Raw genomic sequence first — 12,298 nt, 5'->3', positions numbered from 1 at the left:
CGCTGCTCTAGAATTGGGTACTGGGCTTTGACTTGTAGGAGTAAAAATAACCCTGAGATTATTAAAGCAATCAAGGGATACCAACAGTGACTCTCTACATAAAGATATATGCTTAAAATATGAATTATGTTTAATTTAATGTTTTGGTGCAGAATCAGAGAAGGTACTGTGCAAGATTTACAATACCTTGGCTTCAACTGTCGTACAATATAAAGAAGTGAACGATGTTGAAGAATGTGCATCTGAGGTAAAAGATAGCCCTTTACAATGGAAAAAAAATCCTTTAAGCTTTTGCAGTATTAAAACAGATTTTGCCTTGTTGCCTTTTTCAAAAGTTTCTTTTCTGGGTAATCCAAAGAAATGATGATGGTTGATAAACACAAATTTCTGTAATCTGTTGCCTTCACTCTAAATGCAATGTAGTGAAAAAAAATTGAGAGGAAATATGTCTCCCTACTAAGGCATCATCTGGGCCCAGTTCTGTTCAACATCTTTATTAACAACTTAAACGAAGGGTTAGAAGGCACGATTATCAAGTTTGCAGACGACACAAAACTGGGAGGGATAGCTAACACTCCAGAAGACAGGAGCAGAATGCAAAACGATCATGACAGACTAGAGAGATGGGCCGAAACTAACAAAATGAAGTTCAACAGGGACAAATTCAAGATACTTCACTTTGGCAGAAAAAATGGAAATCAAAGATACAGAATGGGGGACGCCTGGCTTGACAGCAGTGTGTGCGAAAAAGACCTTGGAGTCCTCGTGGACAACAAGTTAAACATGAGCCAACAATGTGATGCGGCAGCTAAAAAAGCCAACGGGATTCTGGCCTGCATCAATAGGGGTATGGCATCTAGATCCAGGGAAGTCATGATCCCCCTCTATTCTGCCTTGGTCAGACCACACCTGGAATACTGTATCCAATTTTGGGCACCGCAGTTGGAGATGTTGACAAGCTGGAAAGCGTCTAGAGGAGGGCGACTAAAATGATTAAGGGTCTGGAGAACAAGCCCTATGAGGAGCGGCTTAAAGAGCTGGGCATGTTTAGCCTGCAGAAGAGAAGGCTGAGAGGAGACATGATAGCCATGTACAAATACGTAAAGGGAAGTCATAGAGAGGAGGGAGCAAGCTTGTTTTCTGCTGCCCTGCAGACTAGGACACGGAACAATGGCTTCAAACTACAGGAAAGGAGATTCCACCTGAACATCAGGAAGAACTTCCTCACTGTGAGAGCTGTTCGACAGTGGAACTCTCTCCCCGGGGCCATGGTGGAGGCTCCTTCTTTGGAGGCTTTTAAGCAGCGGCTGGATGGCCATCTGTCGGGGGTGCTTTGAATGCGATTTCCTGCTTCTTAGCAGGGGGTTGGACTGGATGGCCCATGAGGTCTCTTCCAACTCTACTATTTTATGATTCTATGATTCTATGATTCTATGATTCTAAGGCAGTGGGAAACTCATTTCCTTCCTTGCCATGATGATGGGCCATCTTATTGCCTGTCAATACTGTGTAGCTAAGTTTTCCCCTTCACCCCACTAGTCACATAAATCAGATCTTACAGATGCATGCCCATTTTCTGAAAGTATGGGCACAAGACTACCACGAAGCATGAAAACTATGCATTAAAAAACCCATTGTCCAGCAGATGGAGACCACAAAATTGCACTAAATGACCTACAAATACCTTTTTGAGAATCTCTAGGTCCTTCAATACAACTCTATGGTTAATTTCTGACAATAGTTGACCATGGAGTCACACTGGAGGACCTACAGCAAAGATGTCCATGTTGGTGACGTACTTTTTAGACATGCATCATTTTGCGACACAGTAATTCAGTTTTACTAGCAAACCAGCAACACCTTATAAGAGATATGGACCATAACTAAATTGCAATAAGGAAATTACAGGGACACAACATATTTTATGAAAAACTTTCATTTATTTTTTTTAAATACAGTAGAGTCTCACTTATCCAACACTCGCTTATCCAACATTCTGGATTATCCAATGCATTTTTGCAGTCAATGTTTTCAATACATTGTGATATTTTGGTGCTAAATTCGTAAATACAGTAATTACTACATAGCATTACTGTGTATTGAACTACATTTTCTGTCAAATTTGTTGTATAACATGATGTTTTGGTGCTTAATTTGTAAAATCATAACCTAATTTGATGTTTAATAGGCTTTTCCTTAATGCCTCCTTATTATCCAACATATTCGCTTATCCAACATTCTGCCAGCCCGTTTATGTTGAATAAGTGAGACTCCACTGTATAGGATTTCTTGCTCTTTTCACATAGACTCAGAGAGCTTTCCTTCAAATTTGCTCAGCACACTATGTTGTCTCAACACAGAGTTTTGAAAGCTGGGACCTAGCAGTTCCTAGAGATAAGCTATTGATAAAACGTGCAAAAGTGGCACCCACAAATGTGGAGGGGCAACTCTACATCTGTTAATGTCCTTTGTGTCTGTGCAACTTACCGAAAAATACTCTTAAGCAACACTATTGAAAATGCAGGATAAGGACAACTATTTTTAAAAAGGAATTAAGTCTGCATTTTGGGTAATTAATGTTTAACAAAGCAAAAGTTTAGATTCCAATCTCTACTTTAGGCTGTAGGTTGAACTAAAAACTAGAGAACTATCAGAAAATCAAGACAAACACCTAACCTTAATTAATCAAAATAGCAGCTTTGTAATTCAGAACTCACTTAGTCAGCTTTGTCAAGTAATAACTACAACAAGCTCACCTTCAATTCCATGGGGACAAATACCTGGGCGTAATGGCTTCCAAAACACATGGACAATACGTTAAGCCTCTCTCTTTTATCCAGGTTGCAGTGTAAATGGTGTGCACGTGGCTGCTTCCCATTTAGCCTCAGAAAAGTAGCCATGGCAGTCTGCTGGCATGCATAAAATAACAATGAATTCTGGCAGCAAAAATATGGACTGGGAGAATAGGAGGGAATGTTGTCACAAAGGGATGTCCAGTCTCTATATAACTGGATTGATGCAAAAGGAAACAATAATTGTGCAATTGTCACACAGTATGTACATCGTTGGAAAAGCTAAAGGAAAACTAAAATGTGGATTTAGCTTGGGTGATTCCTTTTCATTTGTAATACATTTCACTTCTGATTACAAGCAGACTTTGACAAGTTCCTACAACAAGAAAAAATTCAGTCTCACGGTTCCCAGCAGAAGCTGATCGGTTGGGCGGGGGGGGGGGGGGGGGGGGGGAATGCCACGGTAGACCAGTATTCTCACATCACAACAAGGACAAGAAAATCCAAACCCAGAACCACCCTGCATTGCAGCCTGCAATTTCTTGTACTGTTTTATGACTACTAACAGTCTTCATTACGACCTGCCGCTTGCTGAGAAATGATTTAAAAGATCTTAAACTGGTAAACATGTCTGTACCGTGTTCCATTCCCGATGACAGAGATTATTAACTTAGTGGGAGAAACAAAAACTTGCTTGTTAGAGGGCACAAACACGACAAGTGTTCTGCTTGGGAGCTCCGATGCTGAAGTAACATCAAATGAAAGCAGTAGATGGAAACACATGAACTGTAGCTTCAGGCTGAGGTAATATCAGGTGCATCTCTACAGCCTCAGGGCTCAACTCCTACACTTTTAAGTCCCTCCCATTGAAACAGCCTCCTTCAGTTTCACTTAATCAAGCAGCGGGCAGGTAGTTCTCTTTCAGCAGTGACAGCAACTGTTTGAACACTTTGAGCAACTGGTTCCCTGCTCCCAAATTCTCAGGTAAGTGGACTTTTGAATCAGCTACAATCTGAAAAAATGTAAAAGCCATCTATTTAATTGAGGGAATGCTAGTTAGCTATCTTTGCTGGATTGCTTTTGCACTTTCCTCTTTTAGCACAGGTGCATGACTTCAGAAACTATATAGTTAAGGAAGTGAAGAATAAAAAACACTATGTAGAAAAACATTAAGAAACTACAGTATTACTGTATTCATTTCAGTTTTGTTCTTTAAATTATGTTTTGTTCTACTGAAGTTTTACCTTTAAAGTTAGAAATAATGGAGAGTCTTCCTATATTTCTTAAATTTACTCAGCTACCAACCTGGTAAACCAGATTAATCTGTTACAGCAAAAAAAAAAAACCCTGCTTAAATGTCCTCGAGTCTATGAATTATAATAAATCTCCTATCATTTAAAGTGCCATGGGACTGTTTGTTACTTTGACTCAAACTCAGCATCCCATTACATTAATTTTCATAAATGTGTCTTCAATAAAACCATATTTTGCATAGGTAGGGTATAATTTTTCTGATGAATCTTTTTATATCAGACTTCAAAAATGTATAAATGGGCAGCTATCTCATTAAATTTAAAATTATTTAAGCTACTTTTTAAAAGAATCAACTTTTCTTGTTAGAAAAGCTAGAACCATATGTTGGCCACATTTCTGAATCTTACTTTTCTTCTTCTCACCTCAACCTCTACCGAATATGTCCTTTTGTTCACTTCTGTGAAGCATAAAATCCCATTTTCATTAGAGCATACATTTTAGTTTGGAAGACTTAAAATTCAGGAAAGGAAGAGCAATTGGAAAATACAAACTGGAAGGAAAAATCCAGAAGCCCTGGTCCTTGCAAAATGGTAGGCAGGTGACAATAGCATGATCTTGTATTATGCAATAATGCCACATCACAATATTTTAATCACAGCATGCCCGTCTCAATGCTCCACCTCAATGAGGACTCGTCAGTCAGATCAATATCACCAAAAGAATGCTGCAATAGCAGCCGAGCGTGTGCGTATTAATGCTGCTCAAAAAATGGTTGCGTAGCCATTCATAGCTATGTTGAAGTAAGCAAGATGATTATACCTGTGGTCTGCCCTTTGAATTTTTTCTTAAGTCAGTGCTACATATTAGGACAACAGTCACAAGAAAAGAAGAAAAATTGAAATCTGCTACTAGTTTTGAAACTCCATAATTTCTTGTGGTGACATGTAGAAAAAAGGACAGTTTCACCAAGTAAACTAAAAGGAATTGCAATGGTGAAAGGCAAACACTTAATCCATAATTTCTTAGCTGAGTATTTTCAGTTTGTGTTGCTTTGCATTACAAAAATCACACTGTGTATTTTTTATTGCAAAAACTTTCCTAATGAATAATGGTAACATTCCAAATTTTAAAGCAGATGACACGCCATATTATGTAGCTCTAATATAACATATCTAAGAGACTGATATTCCTCGAAGGTTTATCCCACTGAATGAAACAGGATTTATGTCCAATAAAGAATGTATGGAAATAGAACACAATGGGATATGCTTCTGAATATCTTCTGCAGAATTGTGCTATTACATTTAATATATGTCCAATCCCGTTGCCCTGAAAATAATTTATCCCAAGCATGTTTTTTCAGGATTTTTCAGGATGCTCAAAATATAAGCCCTACTTCAAAACTCAGTCCTAGTTACAGTTCATTACAAGTCAATTAGGAAAAATAAGAATTCCCTGAAAAAAGACCCAAGGTATCTTTTGAAACAAAAATTAATATAAGACATTGTTTTATTTTGGGGGAAACAGGGCTTTGCTCTTCAGTAGACTAGTTAAGGGTGAAAATAACTTCAAAAGAGAGTTAACTGCTGAATGTTTTGCTGATTAAAATGTGTATTTTAAAAGAATCTGGTAAACTAAGTTATAAGAATGGCGTCTTTCATCTAAAAGAAAGGAACTGTAACCATATATGAACTGAGGCACAGAAAATTTGGCTGAATAATCTATTTTTCTGTTCCTCGAGAATTAATGATGAATTAATAATGTTAACTCCTTAAAATATTAATCTAGTTCCAGTAAATAAAACAATAATGCATCTGAAATACATTAGCAAACCGCATAAAATGTCCCTCAAACAAATATTTTCTTTCTATTGCATCCTTGTATAAAAATATAAAGTCAAATGGTTGGGAGACAGTGTGTTGTGACAACAAAGTTCACATTTGTACCAAGGCTTACAAACCAGCACTAACACACAGTACATGCAGACTGAACTCACCAAGTTTTTGACTTTTGTTATTTATCTTTCTCAAGCTTCAGAGTGCTTTCTTTGAAAATGTGTTTGCTTTGCTATTCATTATTTCTAATTTTATTATCAAAGCAAATGTGTGACCATATACGTATACATGAAGAAAAGAAAAGAAACCAAAATTTGATTATTGTTTTATAAATCTTCTGTTAAGGAATTTCAGTGATTGGGTTCCAAAAAAAACACACACTCTGGGAAGGGGCTGGAGAGCACTGGACCTTTGTATTTTTCAAACAGTAGGACCAAGAATATACTAAATGGTAACTTCTTAAAACAGAGTGCTCAAAGAGGTCCACTGAAAGAAAAACAAAACATTAATTTTGGCCATCCTTTGAATAATTGTTTAGATCCCACTAAAAACCACCAAAATAGACCTTTACAGAAGTTCTATAAAATTCTGCTTTATAGAAAATAAATGTTGCCATAGACTATTTGCAAAAAAAAAAAAAAGCTTTCTCTCCATCTCTTTATATGTATGCATGTGTGTTTGTATGCGTTTATATATATCTTCAATTACTATTTTGCTATTTTTTAAAAACTCTGTTTTTATTATGTGCAGGAATGCTGATTGTCTTAAATTGTAAAAATCTGGCACACAGGATTATATGTATATATAGTTCCTTGGCAAATTTAGGAAAATCTCACTAAAATAAATTTGTTTTAGAATAACTTTGGTCTGTGTTTAACCATATCAAGCTACTCTCAACTTTTACAGTAACAATGCTGAGTTTTTAACATTTAAAACCAAAAAGCAATGGGCAAAACACTTTTAACAAAAGCCACCAGACTTCCCTGTTAAATTAACAGGTAGTATTACTGTAGTTTCGAGTAACTCAGATACAGTGTATGGTTTTGCAATAGTCATCATTTTGATAATGGTGCTTACAGTTCATGATGAAATCATCAGTTTTTAGATCTTTGCCATAACACATCCTATAAAATCATGAGAACGTAACTCAGAGAGATTCTCACGCCTTCAGAATCAGCAAACAATGGGACAAGTCGATACAAGCCCATCTGACTTATCTGTCGAGAAAATCACCAGCTTGTATTAGAAGTATCCACTTGTTTCCTTTTCTAAGTGAAAGCAGGCAGATTATTCCTCTATAAATCAATTGGAGATACCTGACTCTGATTCATACCTGGTAATACATACTAAAACAAAAATAGAATAGAAGGTCATTTAAATATCAATACACTCATATAACCAACCAAGGAACTGAGAGGAGGATACCATTTTAAGCCCTTAATATCTGGCATGTTATGGGGTGTTGCAAGGTATTCACACCGGTTAATACTTAAATATTTGCTTAGGTTGCTCAAAAAGCTTGTTTGCTCTCTAGTAGAGCTAGGTCAGCTGTGCAGGATGGACTCAATTCCACTCCACCCTACTTCTCCCAAGCAAGGAATCTCTTCCTCTTTCCCCAACTGGCTAGACTGGATTCTGCTCAAGCTTCTCCTTCTATTACTAGGCTCCAAGCCTTTTCTTTTCCTTGTCTCATCCACCTACAGCTCCCCCTCCCTCTGCTTTCATCTTTTCCCAGTTACATCCCATGTGGATGCTTCGCCACTGTTGCTTAAATGAGTTCTCTTTAATTAGTGCAACAGGAATTTCAGGTAGTCAACACCCTTGAACTTCAGGCCAGTTAATTAGGGCTCTACACAGACATAGGAACCTTTCATTAGGATATTCATGTTTATGAAGGCTTGACCGATTCTTCTGTGTTAGCTTCATTTTTCCCATGCTCATAATTTGTAAATTTAGGAATAAGCAGTGAATCAGTCCAATTGATTGATGACACCAAGCTATCCAAGTATAATGAAATGAAAGTCAATTGTGAATAATTCTGCAGAGGAGGTGAATGTCTAATAAAAGGGGAAACAAGATTCAACAGAAGTATCAAGTGATGCTATTGGGCAGAAAAATCCAACATTACTTATAAATCAATGTGATATTTCTTAATTAGCTATGACAGAAAATAAATGTTGAGGCTGTGGTAAAAGTGAATTCCATTTTGGCAAATAATAGAATAGGGAGTGAAAATCAGTATTGCCAATATTGTAATGTCTATGATGGGGCTGCCAAAAATGTGGCAATGGCTTTTTGAAAGAGGGTTAGACATATAACAATGGGAATGCACCACCACCAAGCCTGGCTTACTAGCTTCCCAGAAGCTGTTGGGACTTCTGCAGTGTAAAGAAAACCTTCTGCTGCAAAAAAAAAAAAAAAGGAATGAGGAAAGGAAGGAAAAACGATCAGATATTTGAAATAATAAGTATCTTCTTTTCAGTTCTCAGATTCCAGTACTTCTAACCTTGATTTTTGTATTGCAGTTACTTGTGGCAAGTGCTGTTTTCTCCTGATGCCTTCCAGAACTGGCTTCAAATCAAATCTTTTGAGAATCTCATTTATAAATTAGAAGGAAGTTTGGAGAACATATATTTGACTGAAACCAAATAAAATCACCATTAACAAGCTGGTGTAAGTCCAATAATTAAAGGAAGAAGATGAGCATGATCAAAGAACGTAAGCCAAAGAAACCTCATTATATCCCGAGACCTCCAGGAAAGCCATTTAAATACAAGTGCTTTCAATGCCCCTTCACCTGCAACGAGAAATCACATCTTTTTAACCACATGAAGTATGGGCTTTGTAAAAACTCAATTACTTTAGTGTCTGAACAGGATCGGATTGTCAAGTGTTCAAAATCAAATTCCTTGGAACCAAAGCAGATGAATGAAGCAGAATCTGAAACAAAACCAATGTCTTCTAAATCTCTATCAAGTCTTGATTCTAAACCTCAGTATCTTTTTGCCAAAGATGATGCTAAGGAAAACATAGAAGTTCAAAACCAAACAACAAGTAATGGACAAAAAGCATCTGTTCAGAAGGAATTAACTCTGATTGGTAATGACGATGGCAATACAGCTAATATACAGCCTGGTCTTGAAGGTATTGTAAGACCTTCTGCTTTTGTCCCGGTAGAACACCGACATAGTAAAGACAATAATGATATATCTCAGTTGCCATCTTTTTCTGATTCAAGCAAAAGCACTCCTTACCACATGAAGTCAGCATTTCATGCTCCATGGAAAACAGGTTCCTCGCTTATTGCGCCAGATTTTACTAACAAAATTCCACCTACAAAAGGGTTTAACTCTATTCCATCCTATATGAATCCAATCATCCCCGAATATTCACCTTCACTCTATGAACACGGATTTGCTATCTATGCACCTTACCTTCTCCCAGGAAATGCTCATGAGTGTGATAGTCCAGTGCTCTCTGTCTACAGTTCTCAAGATCAAAGACATTTTCTTCCTCATCCTGGACCACTTTCTAAACCAATAAATCCTGCAACATATGAACACTACCGTTTATTCCAGCAATATCATCCTAATCCACCAGTACCATATGGATTCTGCAGACCAACAGAGTCAGCATTTTATAGGCTACCGCACATTACAAGTATTAACAGAGATCCAAATTCTCATTTAATGGAAGACACAACCTTGCTATATCCAGCATCTTCCAGTCCAGCCACGTTACATTCAATAAATACTAATAGAAAAGAAGTTGACTATGAGAAAGAAATCCCTACAGAGCATGCCAAAAGTCATTCCAAAGAGGACCAAAATGAGAGAGAAAATGCCAAAATGAGTCCTCGTGCTGGAAGTGCAGCCACAGGGTCTCCAGGGAGACCCAGCCCAACAAACTTCACCCAGACAAGCAATGGAACTTGTGAAGGTCTGTCTGACCTTTCCAGCAGGTCATCTGCCATTAATATTAACAAATACGATCAACCTGAAAGTTTTACAGCATTCAGGCCTGTGAGGAAAACTACAAACCAGTCTACCTTGCCTCTATCACAGGAAGCCAGAGTAAATTCACCCAGAAGGTAAAAGCAGCACTCTTTATAAGTTATATTTTCAAATCTCTACTGAAAAAGCAAACATGTCCTTAGGATACATCACACAGAGACTCCCAAGGACAATATTTCATTACATGTCAAACTGGTAAAACAGTCTACGTAGGGAGTCGGCATATGATTGTGGTTACAACCCCATATGCCAGGGGCAGGTATCATAACTCCCTAAGCTGTTTTTGCAAAGGATAGATTCCCTCTCCAGTTAACTTCTTTCCCCATAATTTCCTCCATTTTGATAGAAGAACCACATCTAAAGGAGTTGTGATTCTATAAAGCAAGGTATATCCACTACAGAAACTTTTCTGACATCTAGGATAGTTTATACTACAGGTGTTTTTAATGGTAGTTTTTGCTTCTATGTCTGATTGTTGCAACTGGCTAACTTTATTATTACTCCTTGAATTATATATAATAGAAGAAGTGATCATAGCAAAAAGTATGATCCTTCTCTTAGATTATCATTATGGAAGCCTATGCATGCATGTTTCCCCATTTATTAGACATTCACCTTCGCGTGACAGCTTTGCCTTAGGGTTGCTTCATATAGTATATCATCTGTTCACTTCTCCATTGTAGTTTCCATTTAGTCCACATCTGAGATATCAGATTTACAATCTAATCTTCTGCATGTTCATTTAGAAGTATGTCCCTCCAAATTAAATGGAGTAATGTCTAAACAAATTGGCATGGGATTGCAACCTTAGTTTATCAAATGTTTAGAGATAGGATTGCTTTTTAAGTTGTTTTTTTAATCACTTTTTAATATATTTTTGCCCACTGTAGCATACAACATAATTAATATTTTGGATTCTTTCATTTTAAAAGACTTAACGTGATACAAATTCCAAGCCAGAACAGGGAAAATTTGCCAACTTAATACCAATACATGAGTGAGAAAGGGCAATCTTATTTCAAATATGGCAAATATCACCATTTTTATCCACCTCTAAAATACTAATAAAATTAGTACTGAAATCAATATTCCAGGGAAGAAGGGTCCTTGAGTATATACTGGTTAGTGCAGAAAAGGCCAGAACTGTGCTACCTTTGACAGAGAAAGCAGGACCTCTGTAAAAAAAAGAAATGGTTATCCACTCTGAGATAGGATACAATTGGCTACACATATCAAAACTCATGTTTTGAAAGAACAGAAGGCAATTTCCTGCTCATCTCCCAATGAAAACATATTATTTTAGGTTTTAAAAATTCTATCACCCATTGCTACAAACGGTCACCAAAGGGAATGTTTCACTACTGTTAATGCACAGCCAATCTTAACTCAAGAAATCTATGGCGACTTAAATTGGGACAATTGTTGACCATTCCTTATTCATAATTCCAAAATCCAAAATGTTCCAAAATTGGGTGGCTGAGATAGTGACAACTTTGTCTTCTGGTAGTTTAGTGCATGCAAACTTTGTTTCATGTACAAAATTATATGAAACATAAATGAAATTTGTATTTAGACTCTTCACAAAGACTAGTTATTCTTATATATACAAACACAGGTATTTCAAAATCCAAAGAAATCCAACATCTAAAACATTTCTAGCCACAAGCATTTCAGATAAAGGATGCTTAACCTATATTGCAGTATGTAGAACAGGTAATGCTCATAAAAATAATGATCTGCAACCCTAACTTTTAAATTATCTTCAACTGAATTTAGCATTTGTTCCCCAGTTTATTATAAAATGAGCTACAATATTTATTTATTTTTATCAGCACAACACATCATAACAATTTGGCAAAAACTGAAACTCTTTATTCTTCTGTAATGATTTAATTCCTGGTTTCTGAAAAACCAACATAAATATTACCCATATTAACAAATATATTTCATATCAACATGAATGAATTTGTATGCATAATATAAGTGGCCTCTGTGGTCCCTTTCAATGCTAAGATTCTATGATCCTGTTCTGCAGAACAAACTCAAACATACCTATGCCATAATGTTTAAATCAAAATGCTAAAATACTGTTATTTTTATTTAAGCATTTTTCCTAATTACACAATAACCATTCTATTTTTTTCTTTTTCCTTGTAATAGTGATGTCACTAGTGAAAATGAAAAAATGCAACATGCAAGTGATGGTACAGAAGAGCCTTTGTCCAACTCTGATGACGACATAGGGGTCGCACCACTTAATCTCTCCAAGAAGCCAGATGCAAATATAGTTCATGAACATATGTATAAAAACACTTTGCAGTCGGAACATCAGAACTTCATGGAACTCCAGGAAATGCCTCTGAATCTCTCAGTAAAAGACAACTGTAATACTAAATTACAGGGT

At 36.7% G+C, this 12,298-nt stretch overlaps 2 protein-coding genes across 2 annotated transcripts in view; one reads left to right on the top strand and one right to left on the bottom strand.

Moving 5' to 3' along the window:
* The window catches only part of tbcd (tubulin folding cofactor D), a 171,594-nt gene that overhangs the window by 99,621 nt on the left and 59,675 nt on the right, over positions 1–12,298 (bottom strand). The gene's annotated exons all lie outside the window — the stretch shown is intronic.
* Positions 3,594–12,298, top strand: part of znf750 (zinc finger protein 750) — a 10,393-nt gene continuing 1,688 nt past the window's right edge. The window contains exons 1-3 of the mRNA XM_008104303.3: positions 3,594–3,776; positions 8,407–9,971; positions 12,055–12,298. The exon at positions 12,055–12,298 is cut by the window's right edge and continues 1,688 nt beyond it. Coding sequence (XP_008102510.1) covers positions 8,581–9,971; positions 12,055–12,298 — 1,635 coding nt within the window. The 5' untranslated portion in view covers positions 3,594–3,776; positions 8,407–8,580. The remainder of the gene's footprint in view (positions 3,777–8,406; positions 9,972–12,054) is intronic.

Source organism: Anolis carolinensis, chromosome 2 (assembly GCF_035594765.1).
Source record: "Anolis carolinensis isolate JA03-04 chromosome 2, rAnoCar3.1.pri, whole genome shotgun sequence".
NCBI lineage: Eukaryota > Metazoa > Chordata > Lepidosauria > Squamata > Dactyloidae > Anolis > Anolis carolinensis.
The sequence above is the reverse complement of the archived record's forward strand: the minus strand, read 5'-3'. Positions and strand labels throughout refer to the sequence as shown.